The sequence below is a fragment of the Lasioglossum baleicum genome, chromosome 18 (genome assembly GCF_051020765.1).
Source record: "Lasioglossum baleicum chromosome 18, iyLasBale1, whole genome shotgun sequence".
Taxonomy (NCBI): Eukaryota; Metazoa; Arthropoda; class Insecta; order Hymenoptera; family Halictidae; genus Lasioglossum; species Lasioglossum baleicum.
This window is the reverse complement of record NC_134946.1, coordinates 1,141,723-1,158,820: the sequence shown is the minus strand read 5'-3', so window position 1 is coordinate 1,158,820 and position 17,098 is coordinate 1,141,723. Positions and strand designations below refer to the sequence as shown.

The 17,098-nt window shown below is 40.5% G+C and overlaps 1 protein-coding gene across 1 annotated transcript; it reads left to right on the top strand.

Annotated features, from left to right (window-relative positions):
* Positions 1-473: 473 nt before the first annotated feature.
* On the top strand, positions 474-9,946 carry LOC143217822 (uncharacterized). The gene is made up of 4 exons (XM_076442462.1): positions 474-1,038; positions 1,323-2,605; positions 2,675-4,283; positions 9,306-9,946. The coding sequence occupies exons 1-4, from the start codon at positions 474-476 to the stop codon at positions 9,944-9,946; spliced, it is 4,098 nt and encodes a 1,365-aa protein (XP_076298577.1).
* The last annotated feature ends 7,152 nt before the right edge of the window (positions 9,947-17,098 follow it).

Sequence of the window (17,098 nt, the reverse complement as noted above, 5' to 3'; positions counted from 1 at the left end):
CCATATATACCGAAAATATTTCGAAAAGATCTATTTAACCAAATCCACGGATTAGCACATCAAGGCATTAAAACTAAGGTGAAGGAGATGACCAACCGATTCGTTTAGTCAGGAATTAGGAAACACATGCAGGAGTAGACACGAACATGCATAAACTGCTAAAAAGTGAAAATAAATAAGCACACAAAATCTAAAATTGCAGAGTTTCAAAAACCAGATGCACGTTTTAGAGTAGTGCACATTGACATTATTGGCCCATTACCACCGTCAGAAGGAAACATATATTGTTTGACGTGCATTGATAGATTCACGTGTTGGATGGAAGTAATTCCGTTACAGAACATTACAGCCGAAACTGTAGGAAAATCATTCTATGAAAACTGGGTTAGTATAATAGTTTTGGTGTGCCAAGCAGTATAATAACAGATCAAGGAAGACAATTTGAATCACGGGTATTCAGAAATCTGATGGCAATGTGTGGAGCGAAAGTCTTACATACGACTCCGTACCATCCACAATGCAATGGAAAAATTGAACGTTTTCATAGAACTTTGAAAACTGCTATAAAGGCACACGGCAACAACAAATGGACGGAAACCCTACCCACAGTACTACTGGGGTTGAGAGCAGCGCTAAGGGAGGATACCAACCATTCGGTGGCGCAAATGGTATATGGAACAAATATACGACTGCCAGGAGAGTTTTTCGGGCAATCGAAGCACGAGGCGGAACTCGAGTCCTTCGTAAGCAAACTCCAAAGCCACATGGACCTGTTAAAACCCATCAAGTCGCAGAGAGCCACGAAACAAAAGGTATTTATTCATAAAGATTTAAAATTTTGCTCTCATATTTTCCTAGGGGTGGACAGGATTAAGAAACCATTGGAGCCAGCATACGACGGACCGTTTTTAGTATCACAGAGGCATGACAAGTATTTCACAATAGTTATAAAAGGGAAGGAAGTAAATATTTCGATAGACCGACTCAAACCAGCGTACATTTTGAAGTCAGGAGAAGATTGTAACGAGGAAAAGCCAAGTAGTACGAATGACAGCGTACAGCCCACTGTATCAACGCGCGTAAAAAGAACAATTAGACCTCCGGTAAGATTTCCAGACAGAGTATAGCGCAATAAAAAGTTCAAAAACTGTAATAGAGTAATATAATTTATTTCGAGTTCCTATATTTTTATACATAGTCGTTGTAACTATTTATAAGTGTAGAGTCACGCGAAGAGATTGTTTAACGTAATACACCACCGTATACACCACCAAGCAGAGTTGTCAGAAATCCATGGCCACACCTCGAAAGTCTTGAGCTAGCAGATCCAGAGTTCTCCTCAGCGGCGAGAATTGACTTGATTCTCGGCACGGAAGTTTATAGCGCAATCCTCGAGGAAGGAATCCGCAAAGGCGGTCCCGGCAGCCCTATCGCTCAAGAAACCACTCTAGGATGGATTCTCTCTGGTTCCGTCTCATCTCAGCCGCACTCAGATCTCGGTGAGCATCCAGCACAAGGGTTACAATGTTCCGTTGACCTCGAACTCCATGGTTTGGTCCAACGGTTCTGGGAACAAGAAGAAGCTACTCCCGCGCCGCGCACCACGCTCTCCGAAGCGGAATATCAGTGCGAACAATTCTTCAAGGAAACGCACTCTCGCGACTCGAACGGACGCTATATCGTACGCATACCTTTGAAGTATAAGCCAGAAGATCTCGGAAACTCGTATACTCCGGCATTACGCGCTCTCATACGTCAGGAGAATCGTTTCGCTCTGGACTCATCTATCAAAGCAGCATACTCAAAGTTTATGGATGAGTATGAAGCTCTCAATCACATGGCTCTCGTTCCGACTAAAACCTCACTGCCTCGAAATGCATTTTATCTTCCTCATCATTCAGTTATTCGAGAGTCCAGCTCAACTACGAAAGTCCGTGTTGTTTTCAACGGCTCAAATCGAACCAACTACGGAATATCAGTGAATGACCTTCAGCACGTTGGGCCAAAATTGCAGACTGATCTCGCTGACGTCATAACCCGATGGCGTCGTTATTTCTATGTGTTCACCGCAGATATAGAAAAGATGTACCGACAAATTCGAGTGCATGCCGACGATTGGGATCTGCAAAGAATCGTATGGAGAGCTCATCCTGAAAAGACTCCGCTCTCGTATCATCTTCACACCGTGACGTACGGGTTAGAAAGTGCTCCATATCTCGCGATCCGTACGCTTCAACAACTCGCCACTTACGAAGGGAATCGCTTTCCGCTAGCTACTGAAATCATCCAACGTGAAATCTATGTCGACGACGTGCTCTCAGGAGCGGACACCATTTTGAAAGCTCAAGAAAAGATTCGACAAGTCGACGAATGTCTCAAATCCGGATGTTTCATATTCAAAAAATGGCCCGCCAGCGACGAAAAATTACTCAAACACATTCCTCTCGAGAATCGTGAGCATACTTCGCCAGTGTCACTTGAGACCGAGCAATTTTTTAATGCGCTCGGAATTCTGTGGCATCCAAAGTCAGACTCGTTTGCATTTACATCGTGTAATACTCCAGCAGCACAGTCTCGAACAACCAAACGCACCGTCCTATCACGTGTATCTCAGCTGTTCGATCCTCTCGGATAGATTGCACCTGTGGTTGTTCGCGGAAAAATCTTTATCCAGAAACTCTGGTCAGCGAAGCTCAGTTGGGATGAGCCAATACATCGGGAACGTATGTCACAGTGGAACAGATTCGAAGAGGACCTCAAAGACATTTCCTCAATTTCAGTGCCTCGGTGGCTCGGGTACATCGCTTCCTCATCCGTAGTCGAGTTGCACGGGTTTTTTGACGCTTCTCAATCGGCGCTAGGTGCAGTAATTTACCTTCGCGTGATTACAGATCTGAATGACGCACGCGTGACGCCTGTCACCGCTAAGACCCGAGTCGCTCCTCTCAACAAAGTTACAGTTCCTCGATTCGAACTCTCAGCCGCACTCCTCTTGGTTCGTCATATGTCGGTAATTCGAAAAACGCTTGATCTCGGAAAGGTTCCAATTCATCTGTGGACGGATTCCACAGTCGCGCTCGCGTACATTCGTGGTGACGCCCGTCGGTGGGCGGATTTCGTTCAAAACCGTGTAACCGAAATTCAAGAACTCTCGAACTGTCAATGGCATCACATCTCAGGGAAGGACAATCCTGCCGACTGTGCCTCGCGTGGACTGTCTCCTACCGAGCTGAGAGAGCACGCACTTTGGTGGAATGGTCCCGCGTGGCTCTCACAGCACTCAACGCATTGGCCGCGCTCCACCCCGTCGCTAGATCCAGACATTGCCCTTGAATTTCGCAAAGTTCCCGTCACAATCGCGAATCAGGACGAACCTCCAGTAGTCTGGAATCTCGTGGACAGGTTCTCGAGTCTAAGGACTCTTCTACGCATCACAGCATGGTGTTTTCGCGCCCTCGAAAAGTTTCGACGCAATAAGGGCGCCGCAGATCAATCCTCGTCGCTGACTCCCGAAGAACTTAATCACGCACGTCTTTTTTGGGTGAAGCTCACTCAGACAGCGTTCTTTAAAGTTGAAATTAATCAATTACGGCGAGGCAAGCACATCTCACGATCAAGCTCACTGCTTCGTCTCATTCCCTTCCTCGACGGATCGAATTTGTTACGCGTTGGAGGACGGCTCCAAAACTCTCTTCTCGATCATGACGAGAAACATCCTCTCATTTTACCACGAGAATCGGCGCTCACAACCCTCATCATCGACGAGGCTCATCGCCGTGCATTTCACGGGGGAGCCCAACTCACACTCACAACCCTGCGAAGACGATATTGGATCGTCGGCGGTCGTGTTCCAGTTCGCTCATTCATCCATCGCTGTGTGCAATGTACACGACAACGAGCCACTCTTGGACAACAGTTAATGGGGCAGCTACCCCAGTCTCATGCGACCCCGTCTCGCCCATTCCTTCACGCAGGAGTTGATTACGCTGGCCCTCTAACTCTTCGGACGTTTCGCGGTCGAGGCGCGAAGACGTACAAAGGCTATATCGTCCTCTTCGTTTGTCTCTCGTCTTCAGCTGTTCACTTGGAAATAGCTACCGACTATTCCACCAACGGCTTCATCACCGCTTATAAACGTTTTATAAGTCGACGAGGCATCTGTGCAACGCTCAGCAGTGACTGTGGCACCAACTTCATCGGTGCTGACAAGGAACTGCGAAACCTTTTTCAAGCTTCTTCCAAAGAAGCAGCCGCTCTCGCCAACATTCTAGCAGAACATTATAGTAGAATTTGATCGAACCGTAGCGCCGCGAAAAAATATTATTACTAAATTTCGATCGATAAAAACCCTTCCTGTATTATTACAAAAATGCCGAAAAAGGGTATATCCGGATAAGATAGTCAAAAATGCCCTTGAACCGAATTTTATCGACGATTCGATAGAGCACCAAGAAAAAACATACTGTGCAAAATTTCAACCCTGTATCTCGATCGGGAGGGTAGTTATGGGGTAAAATCGAAAAATCAGTTTTTGGCCTATTTTCCCTAGTTAATGACGTTTAGAAATTCTGAAAAAAATCTGACACATGTCAAGAACCCAAATACATACTTTGCAATTAGTTTCAGATTTTTAAAAGTGAAATCCTGCTTGTAAAAAATCAAAAACCTCAAAAAAATCGAAAAAATGCAGATTTCACATGGAAGTTCTAGAGTGTCCACTTTTATATTTTTACAGTAGCAGTATATTGTTATAAGTATTGTTCATGAATTTTTTCAGATTTTTCGGTTTGATGCGCCATTGTTAAAAAAAATAAAAACCGATTTTGTCGACGTTTTTTCCGTGAAGAACTAACTAAGATAACCTTAAAATTGTTACGTTCTATTTATTCTGTAAGTCTATCAGGCTCTGATAAACCTTGAGCATTCTACAGAAGTAATTAAAAAATGAAATCAACTTAATTAATATTTCTACAGTATAAACATTACATCTAGAAATGTCAATCACGTTTCCAACAGTTCAGTTGGCTCAGCGCGTTAGGCATTCGACTGTTGATCTACTTATACTAGGTTCGCTCCCGGCATAGGTATACATTTTTTTTACTTCATTAATTCTTTTTTTTATGTCTGACTATACAGGGTGTTTACCTACAGGTGGGAGAAAATTTAAGGGGTGGTCCTGGACGATAATATAAGACGAAAATGAAGAATTAAAAAATTGCGATTTCGGCTTCGTTATTTAGTTATTAACAATTAAAAATCCGCCTAAAATGCTGCAACACTTCTAACAAAAGTATACGTTGCGTACATCACACAGCCGCGCGACAGTCTCGTATCAAGTGACAAACGCATGCATACCTTGGTTCTCATTTGGGGCTCCAGCGAGAGGGTACGCACGATTCTTCTCGCTCGCGTCGAAGATTTCCGTTCCCAGAAATCACACGACCTCAAGATGTCCGTTCGGTCTGTGAGCGAGTCTCGCGACGTAAATCAAGTTCAATAAAGTGCAGTGTTTCAACATTAAAGGATTACCAGTTCTTTACATTCTCCTCATTCCCCTCAGTAAACTTGTACATACTCTCTGTAAACTCGTAGTGTGTGTGTATGATATTGTAAATTGTGCTAGAGCGTTTATTCCAGTATAAGTACGGTGTTATGAACAATTATAGTGCAGGATAAGGATTTGTGTGGATATGTGTGAGAAGAATTTAAAAGTGAAAGGGCATTGACCCGTTCTACTCGATAATTCCATAGGGCGGATATTAGAAATGCCCTTGTGGATTTTAACGAGTAGGTAGGTTCAGTGTCGTCCAACGATTTTTTAAACATTTTCACCTCGCTGGAGCCCCAAATGAGAACCAAGGTATGCATGCGTTTGTCACTTGATACGAGACTGTCGCGCGGCTGTGTGACGTACGCAACGTATACTTTTGTTAGAAGTGTTGCAGCATTTTAGGCGGATTTTTAATGGTTAATAACTAAATAACGAAGCCGAAATCGCAATTTTTTGATTCTTCATTTTCGTCTTATATTATCGTCCAGGACCACCCCTTAAATTTTCTCCCACCTGTAGGTAAACACTCTGTATAATAATCAATGGTGTGTTTGTAGATTTATTTTAGAAGCAATATCTACATATTCAAAAAAAATATTTTAAGGTGAAATTCGCAAAAAAATTATAATACATAGCTTGTGCGGATCTTAATTATCTCAGTTTCATTTTATCGTGTTTTCTGTAAAGCATATTTTATTTTATCGATGAATTGAAAGATTTATTTATGTTGAAAATTGGAGGAACTTCTGGCAGTACTCGACATTTTCAGAAGTAATTCCATTTATGTGTCTTCGAGTTTTAAATACTTTGTTATAGAGGAAAGAAAGAAATTCAAGTTGTAGAAATGGCTCTATTGTTGTTTACTTCTTTTAAGACATTCAATTTGGTAACTCGTCTCTTATGCGGAACAGCACACAATTGTTGTGTATGTACCACTCAGGGTTGCTAATGAAATATTTCACAGTGAAAGCAGATGTTCCGATACTTGTCAAAGTAAACTAACGGATCTATAAAAGCATATTTAGAATGACAAACTTTTGATGTTTCATTAACTTTTACCTTTGTTTACCTTTATACGTTTACCTTTTCTTTTCTTTACTCGCCTTACGACTCTCTTAGACACAACTACTATATTTGGTGTATTTTACCTTAAAATACTTTTTAAATATTTCAATATTGCTTTTAAAAGAATTCTACAAAAATATCCTTGACTAGTGTGAAGTTAGATATAAAAAAAGAAGAGAAATGATGAAATAAAAAAAATAGACCTACGACGGGCGCGAACCTAGCATAGGCCGGTCCACAATCGAACGCCCAACGCACTGAGCCAACTGAACTGTTGGAAACGTGGTTGATATTTCTAGATGTAATGTTTATACTGTAGAAATATTAATTAAGTTGATTTCATTTTTTAATTACTTCTGTAGAATGCTCAAGGTTTATCAGAGCCTGATAGACTTACAGAATAAATAGAACGTAACAATTTTAAGGTTAGCTTACAAGGAGAGCGCTAGGCCTTCGGGTCACCGATTTAGTTGAGACGTCGTATACTTATAGATTATGATCTCCCTTTCACGAATGTATACCATTATAGGGGCAAACACTCAATAATTGTTGAGATATTTATAAACAAAGTTTTTTCATAACCAGTATTAAAACTACACTATTGTAGGGAAAGCATATAACGAGTAATATCCTGGTGTAGTGGCAACGTACTAGACTTACTACCCGGTGGGCTAGGGTTCGATTCCCGCCCGGGAAAAATATTTTTTAACTTATTTATTTATATTACCTATTCGCTGTGTAACATTAACTTGTTCATAAGCGATTCTACATTTATTACAAATCAAAGAACAAAAGTTTTAATAAATTATAAACAAATTAACCGAAATGAATAAAATAGTAAATTACCGTCTCCTGTCTGGAAAGAGAAGAAATAAAGTAAATATAGGAAGAGACAATATGGTATACGATAAATTTAATAATATTGTACTTACAATTACATATTTTTAATTTGGCTATGATGCGAGAAGTTCGACAATTCAAAGAAGGCGCGCACGAAGATTCTGTAGAGGATTAATAGAAAGATCACGCAAGAAACCTATGTATCAAACATTTAAAAAATCATTGCCCAAACTTATGTGAAGAAAATAATTGTTCATTAAATCTTTCTCTAACAATAATATACAAACAATTATGTGCACTAATTTTTCAATCTGTGCTGGAACATGCATGGTATGTAGCCGGATTTACAGCAGAAAGATAAATTTTTAAAAACGTCAGTCAAATCTGTTTTCCCATAAATGTACAAAGAAGCAGGTGCCAATGCAATAATACTACGCTTATTCGATGTGCAAGCTGTTTCTGCGTATTATGTTTCGTATGCTTTTACGACATGCACCACTATTATAATTAAAAATATGTAATTGTAAGTATAATATTATTAAATTTATCGTATACCATATTTTCTCTCCCTATATTTACTTTATTTCTTCTCTTTCCAGACACGAGACGGTAATTTACTATTTCATTCATTTCGGTTAATTTGTTTATAATCTATTAAAACTTTTGTTCTTTGATTTGTAATAAATGTAGAATCGCTTATGAACAAGTCAATGTTACACAGCGAATAGATAATATAAATAAATAAGTAAAAAAATATTTTTTCCCGGTCGGGAATCGAACCCTAGCCCACCGGATAGTAAGTGTCTAGTACGTTGCCACTACACCAGGATATTACTCGTTATATGCTTTCCCTACAATAGCGTATTTTTACTACTGGTTATGAAAAAACTTTGTTTATAAATATCTCAACAATTATTGAGTGTTTGCCCCTATAATGCTACATATTCGTGAAAGGCAGATCATAATCTATAAGTATACGAAATCTTAACTAAATCGGTGACCCGAAGGCCTTGCGCTCTCCTTGTTAGTTCTTCGCGGAAAAAACGTCGACAAAATCGGTTTTTATTTTTTTTAACAATGGCGCATCAAACCGAAAAATCTGAAAAAATTCATGAACAATACTTATAACAATATACCGCTACTGTAAAAATATAAAAGTGGACACTCTAGAACTTCCATGTGAAATCTGCATTTTTTTCGATTTTTTTGAGTTTTTTGATTTTTTACAAACAGGATTTCCATTTTAAAAATCTGAAACTAATTGCAAAGTATGTATTTGGGTTCTTGACATGTGTCAGATTTTTTTCAGAATTTCTAAACGTCATTAACTAGGGAAAATAGGCCAAAAACTGATTTTTCGATTTTACCCCATAACTACCCTCCCGATCGAGATACAGGGTTGAAATTTTGCACAGTATGTTTTTTCTTGATGCTCTATCGAATCGTCGATAAAATTCGGTTCAAGGGCATTTTTGACTATCTTATCCGGCTATACCCTTTAATAAGAAAGCCTAGTTACGACAGCGTCCACTAGATGGACAAATTGTCGAACGAAACTTTCTCACAAGTACTAAAACTGTCACCAATTAGTATATTAATAACTTTCCTCAAGACATTTGTGTCTAAGGCAGAACCCGCTAGATAGCCTTACTGATGAGTCCTCTAGCGGGTCTAGGACGAAACACACCACCTGTTTTCTTCCAATAGAATAGCGCTTGGCACGTTGTATGATTCAAACCCGAGTCCAGAACGTTATCAAGTTTCAATATCCGAAGCGGAAGCCCTACAACATAGCTATTCAGTGTAGAATTTGATCGAACCATAGTGCCGCGAAAAAATATTATTCTAGCGAATGATGGAACTCGCTGGAAATTCAATCCACCATCATCACCACACTTCGGAGGGAAATGGGACGCGGCTGTCAAATCCGTAAAGTTTCACCTCAAAAGAGTCATCGAAGACACTGGCCTCACCTACGAGGAATTCTCAACATTGCACTCGCAGATTGAGGCCATCCTCAACTCGCGCCCTCTTTGCCCGCTCTCGGATGACCCAACGGATCCATCAGCTCTTACCCCGGGTCATTTTCTCATTGGAACGGTATTGACTACTACTCCTGAGCCTGCAATCATCGATCTGCCAAACTCTCGACTTTCACGATGGCAACTTTTACGTCAGATGCTGGAACGATTTTGGAAACGCTGGAGTGCCGAATACCTTCAACATCTCCAGATTTCCAAGCGGCAACGCAGGTCTGACGCGTTCAAAATAGGATCTCTCGTGCTCGTCGCAGACGAACGATATCCACCGTCAAAATGGGCTCTAGGATGGATCATTGACGTCCACCCTGGTCAGGACAATCTCGTTCGGGTTGCTACCGTGAAAACCCAACATTCGGTTTATAAACGACCGATTGTGAAACTTGTCGTGATGCCCATCTCAACCAACGAAGATAACTCAACAGAATCAACGTTGTCGACCAAGGACTAGTCGGCGCTGAATCATTGCCATTCTTTACAAGATTGGCAAGGTGGGCGGAATGTTGCGGCAAAATCAAACACTCCTGTTACATCTCATTGATTTCAATCACCCGGTTGAACCCGGTACCCATCGACTCTGCGTACCAACCTGCAGGAAAAACTAAACATGTGTTTGCCACAAAGCTTACAGCGGTCCTTCTCGCATTCTGTTTTTCGTCCAACCGTCCCGTCGTTCTCGTGCTACAGCGTGCATTTCGAATTTCGACACTCTAAATGCTCTTCCTAAATTCTTTAGAAAAATCTTTCGGAAAATCAGTGTCGTTCGAGCCGCGGTAGAGAGAACATCTCCAAAGACTTGTCAATTCAAAGCTAACGGTTGCTATTAGCTGTATTTTTGATAGTGATATTTAAACTAATCACTAGACTGCGAATCTTTATGCAAAATGAATGTTGGCTGCCGCTATTACAAGGGACAGGAGCCAGACAGATATTTGATTCTTACTGTGATCATTTTAAGAATTTGAAAATAATACATTGGTGTTTTGAAATTATTTTAATCTCTCTACTGTCTTAAAATGCACCTACTCATGTTTGCTACAAACGCATGAAATCCGCAGTCTAGTGATTGCATTACCTGATTGTTGTGATTTGTGTAGCAGTACAAGGGATATGGCAATTATTATTAGTGCATAACTATGTCTGACAAATGTGAACAGTGATTGTGAGTGTGGAAAAATTTCAAGGCATCTGTTTGAAATAAACATACGAATTATTTATCGATTCGAAAGTGAAAGTGAAATTCTGGATCGTCGACTTGACCGCGCATCCCTTAGGCCTTCTACCACCGGCTGTGCAGTTCGTCGACCTGGCCGTACGTCCCTTGGCTTTCGGTACTGCCGTGTACCTCATGAAGACATCTGTGCAGTTCGTCACCGAGTGACCCAATGACACACATTTCGAAGCAGCAAATGGATTTACGGCTGAATACGTGAGTTTTTAATTCAATCAGTTTCTGCTTCTTCTCTTTCTTTACGATTATCTCGTAAACTAAAGCCGATCGTCAAAAAGTCTAAAGAGAAATGTTGTTCAGAATCATGGTCTTGACAACGTATCCAAAGCTCATCGAAATCGGAGAGGATTCACATTATCGAGAAACTCTTGTTCGTTACGATGTCACGGCGTACCACCGACACTCGCTTGCCAGCGCGGCGCGGCGCGGCGGGCCAGGACGCGCTCTGATTGGTCCGTGTTTTTCGTTAATAACTCCTAAACAAAGCCGCAGTTGACATTGGTGCAAAGGAAAATGTCTCTTAGAATGGTCTCAGGAACCACCCGCTTTCGGGATTTTCACGAATTTTGGGACACCTTGTATACACGGGTTCTGGACCACTTCCCAATTCAGGCGGTTCTGAGGAACTTTCCAATTCACGGGAGAGCGGCACCGCAGAGCGCTATTGCACAAGCATATATTACATCATATTTTTTTCGCGGGTGGGGGACAATCCCTCTGCAAGATTATACTCCTTTGGTATTGCACAAGCATTACGTCATCTAGGCCAAGGGCAAAGCTGCTGAGCCATCACTTAAGGTTCGCGGTACTCCCCCTTCTTTCTTACGTCATCTAGGTCAAGGGCAGAGCTGCTGATTCATTAGGTACCGCCCCCTTCTTTCTTACGTCATCTAGGCCAAGGACAGATCTGCTGAGTCATCATCATTATCTTTAAGGGTAGCAATGAATAAATAGGACACGATGGAATGTGAATTGTAGTCTTTGCAAACGTTCCATCGTTGCAAGCGTTTGCCGTGACAAAAAAGTTATTGGATATTCATAATTAAAAACGGACGAACGTTACATTGCAAAGTGCAATTATATTTTGAGAACTGGAAATTTAGCAAATCAAAGTTGAAAGGAATATTTTTGTCAACAACCGTGCGGTAGCAAGATGATTGAAACGTGGAAAAAAATGTTGAGGTGTTTGACAAGCATGTCAATACTGGTGAAAACTATGGACGAGTATCACGAATGGCATCGCTCGTACATCGAGTCTCTGCAGTGCTGCATCAATTATCTATCCAGTGCAAAGGATGAATTGTCGGGAAGCATGAAATCTAGTTTAACATCAACTATGTGTCGTATGAAAACTTTAAACGTTTCATTGCACAAACGTATTTCCTCGCCGCACACCGGTAGAGGTTTATATGATCGCGGCGGTGCGAGAGCCTCGACGCTCCGTTGGGAAAATGTCGAGTCGGCGTTTAAAAGTCACATATCGACTGGCATCGTTATCAACGTCGAACATATCGATCCTAAACAATTTTTACAGCATGCGAAACGAATGGTTACAGGGCGCGTTACAGAATTTTTAAACGTGCATTCATCGCTGAAAGCTAGCGTGACGTTGGAGGCAGAATTCATGCAGCATACCAACGAGGTTTCCGTGAAAAGTTTCGGCACGCGAAACGTTGCATTGTTTCGGACGAGCAATCTACGACAGTGGTATCAGAGAGACGTTGTGCCAACGATTTTGACATCGTTGGAAGAGTTTTAAGAGCGAGACAGCGGGTGGGCACTGTCGAAGATACTGCATTTGATTGTGAATTTTAGCAAATACCAGCCGTTGCAAGCCGGCTGCGCCACTGAAACCTACTTGCCTCGAACGATTCAGCTGAAAAAAGCGGTCGTGAATGTGAATAACAAGGATGAGGCATGCTTTTTTTGGGCGGTCGTGGTGGGTCTCTATCCGGTCAAGGTACATTCATCGCGTTTATCATCATATCCACACTACAAAACAGTGCTTCGAACCGAAGGTTTTCAATCACCCATGCTATTCAAAGACATTCGAATATTTGAACGAAAAAACGATGTTTCCGTAAACGTGTTCGAATGGGTGCGCAAGAAATGTGTAACACTTCATTTGACTGAGAAGAAACGGAGACGACATGTCAACTTGCTGTTTATCCAGAATGCTGCAAAGACGCACGGCCATTTCGCATGTATACGAAATTTGTCAAGATTGGTTTCATCACAGCTTAGCAAACAAAAAAATCATAAACATATTTGTGATCGGTAAGTTGCACGTTTTTTGTTTTTTAAAAATTCTTTGAAGCAAGAAAAGTTTTCTTCCCACAGGTGCCTGCAATATTTCCCTACGCCGCGCCGGAGAGATTAAACATTCATACAATCGACTGTGAACGAATGAATGATTGTGCTCTGACGCTTCCAACGAGCGAAGATAAGTGGTTGCACTTTAAAAACTTTGTAAACAAAGAACAGGCACCGTTCATTATCTATGCTGACTTGGAGTGTCTGCTGCTGCCTGAGGAACAGGAAGGAGAAGACCGTGCGGCACGCGTACAGTATCAACAACACCACACGTTTAGTATAGGATACTATATGCATTGTCGCTACGATGAATCGCTGTGCGAGTATCAGGTTTATCGCGAGAAAGAGGGATGCGCTGCATGGTTTGCGAACAGGTTGTACGAGCTGAGTCAGAAATTACAGCCGATATTTGATGAAACGGTGCCAATGAATCCACTAACTGAAGCGGAAAAGTTAAATTTTCGTACGGCCACACATTGTCATGTCTGCGAGAAAACGTTTGAGGAAAACGATATACGAGTGCGTGATCATTGTCATTTCACGGGCGCGTATCGTGGTCCAGCTCATAACAGATGCAATTTGAGTTATCAATCTTCGTACGTGATACCAGTGGTTTTCCATAATGTATCAGGCTACGATGCACATTTCATCATAAAAGAATTAGCAAATTCGTTCGAGGGACGGATAGACGTGTTACCATTGACGAAAGAGAAGTATATCTCATTCACGAAAAACGTTTCCATCGAGAGACAGCCGGGTGAAGAACGAAAGTATGTAAAGTTCTTGAAATTTCGCTTCATCGACTCATTCAAGTTCTTGAACTCGAGTCTGGACAAGCTGTCATCGTATTTGGACAAAAATAAATTACGCATCGTACGAGGCGAATTTGCACATCTTTCTAACGATGATTTCAACCTGTTGACCAGAAAAGGTGTGTTTCCATACGACTATCTGACATCATACGATAAATTAAATAATACATGTTTACCGCCACGCGAAGCATTTTACAATCGGTTAAATGGTAGCGAGATATCTGACGTCGATTACCTTCATGCGAATACTGTTCGGTCACGTTTCACTATACAAACGCTAGGACAGTACAGCGATTTATATCTAAAATTGGATGTATTGTTGTTGGCAGATGTTTTCGAAAATTTTCGCGATGACTCTCTCGAGAATTACAAGCTCGATCCAGCACATTATTACACGCTCCCAGGTTTCGCGTGGGACGTGATGTTGAAAATGACGAAGATTGAATTGGAGTTGTTCACCGAAGTTGATATGCTTTTGTTCGTGGAGCGAGGAATACGTGGTGGATTGAGCCAGTGTTCTCACAGATATGCACATGCAAACAACAAATATTTGTCTACACACGATTCGAGTAAACCATCCACCTACTTAATGTATTTTGATGTGAATAATTTGTATGGTTGGGCTATGTCGCAACCTCTACCGCACAGAGACTTTCGATGGGTGGAGGACATAGATAATTTCAACGTTGAATCCATTCCAATCGATAGCCCTGTAGGATACATTTTAGAGGTTGATTTATAGTATCCACGCGAAATTCACGATGCTCACGCAGATCTTCCGTTTTGTCCAAGTCACGATGCAGCAACCAGCTCGAGTCAAAGAAAGTTGCTGGCAACACTTCGTAATAAGGAGCGATACGTTATACATTATCGATACCTCCAGCAAAGTTTAAAACATAATCTGATATTGAAGAAAATTCATCGAATTCTAGAGTTTCAACAGTCGCGATGGTTGCACAGATATATCGACTTGAACACAAAATTACGCACCAACGCAACCAATGATTTTTCAAAGAATTTGTTCAAATTAATGAACAATGCTGTGTTTGGAAAAACGATGGAGAACGTTCGAAATCATGCGATCGTGAAATTACTTTCTCGATGGAATGGTAGACACGGAGTCGAACGATTGATAGCTAGACCAAATTTTCACAGTTAGACGGTGTTTTCCAAAGACTTCGTTGCGATTCAGATGAAAAAGCTGCTCGTTAAATTTTACAAGCCAATCTACGTAGGCATGTCTATATTGGATATATTAAAATTTCATTTATACAGTTTTCATTACGAGTACATGTATCCAAAAGTCCAGCAAAATTGTAAGATTTTATACACGGACACGGACAGTCTGATATATGAGATCACTTCTGATGACGCGTACGAGACGCTGCTGAAACGCGATATCCATCGATATGACACCAGTAATTATACAGCGAACAACGTTTACGGTGTTCCGATCGCAAACAAGAAACAGCTAGGATTGATGAAGGATGAGAATGGTGGTAAAATCATGACAGAGTTCGTAGGACTTCGTTCGAAAATGTATGCGATTCGCGTGCATGATGATTGTGAAACTAAAAAGATTAAAGGCATTAGGACAAACGTTACCGCTCGGGATATAAGTTTCGAAGACTATGTCGAATGTCTTAATAATCATACGGAAAAGAGTGTGTAATAATTTGATCAATACTCTTCCTTGGGGACATTACAGTACCGATTGAGAAGTTTTTATCTATAAAAAGAAAAAAGGTATTGAGACGCGTCCTATGAAAACATTATATTCCGAGCGTCGCGCTTCAGATTGAGAAGTAGGATGAGGATTGTTTTTTAAATAAATCATAATTTTTTATTATAAAAAAATTTTTACATTTTTTTTTTTTAAAGACATTTAAACTCATTATTGTAAGTATTGTAACAAGGGTGTGGCGAAAGAGGCACCTACCATAGGCGCAACTGGGTTTGGATGTAAAACAAAGAATATCAACCCGGTTGAGGGTCGCTTGGACGCTTTTACGGCACTGATTATTGCTCATCGGTATTCTCAAAAGAAAAAAAGTTTTTTAAATATTAATCATTTTTTTAATTAATAAATATAAAAATTATTTTTAAGTGTTAATTATTAATAAATATAAAAAAATTATTAACTTTACTCACCATATCTAATGGAACTTCTATGGATGCAAACTCATTCCACTTGTCAATATTGCGCCTGATCGCATACTGCCATCCACGGATGAAAGCCATACGCTCTTCTTCGCTATTAAATATCTGTAATAATATATTTGTTAATAAAAAATCTTTTAATAAAATATTATTTGTTTCTTTATACTTACAACCAACTCCAAATATCCGCTTACGGAGACTTCACTCTCAATGATTAAATAAAACATCTTGATGAAATGTGCTTGGACATCGTCAACACCCCTTGTTTTATACATGTACCCCCTCCGGAAAAGATGCAATGAAATCTCATGAGATTAGAAAAGACGTTTCGTTGCAGTAGATAATGAAATCTGAACTCGCGAAATTCAATCGGTGCTAATCGAGAGAACTGATGTGTCCAGATGTTTCGGCTTGGCAACTCCAAACCGTTAAAGAATGCCACTACTGCAGCTTGCTAGATTAGAAAAGTCTCACACACATAGGGGAAAGATAAAATTCCTCTGACTTTACAACTCGACATCAACCATGAAAGGATGTTGTTACAGATTATGAAACGCTCCTCTTACAATGATATCGATAAGAACCGTGAAACATCTGTACACAATCCCACATGCATCAAAAAGATAATGGAGAAACTCTATACCACTCCGGAAAAAAAAACGTGAAGTAGAAATTCTCTCGATGCATATAGGATTGTGTTCAGATGTTTCCCAGCTTGACAACTCAGCATCAGCAACAAAATAATGCTGTTACAGATTATGAAACACACCTCTTACAACGATATGGATAAGAACCATGAAACACGTTCGAGGGTACAATCCTACATGCGGCAAAAAAGGTAAGGGGGAAACTCTATACCACTCTGAAAAAGTGAAGTAGAAATTCTCTCGATGCATGTAGGATTGTGTTCAGCTGTTTCCCAGCTTGACAACTCCGCATCAGCAGCGAAATAATGCTGTTACAATTCAATAAATATGAGTTTAATTGTATGAGTAGGAGCAGGAGGATTGTTTTTTAAATAAAAAAAGATCTTTCACATAATTTTTTATATGATAAAGTATATATTTTTTTATCTGTACAAGCGTTT

Bases quoted from the DNA above. Each gene is read 5' to 3' on its own strand.
- LOC143217822 (XM_076442462.1), top strand. From the start codon at position 474: ATGTGTGGAGCGAAAGTCTTACATACGACTCCGTACCATCCACAATGC. The intron at 1,039-1,322 runs GTAGTACGAATG...GTCTTGAGCTAG, and splicing joins TTGTAACGAGGAAAAGCCAA to CAGATCCAGAGTTCTCCTCA. The intron at 2,606-2,674 runs GTATCTCAGCTG...ATCTTTATCCAG, and splicing joins AACGCACCGTCCTATCACGT to AAACTCTGGTCAGCGAAGCT.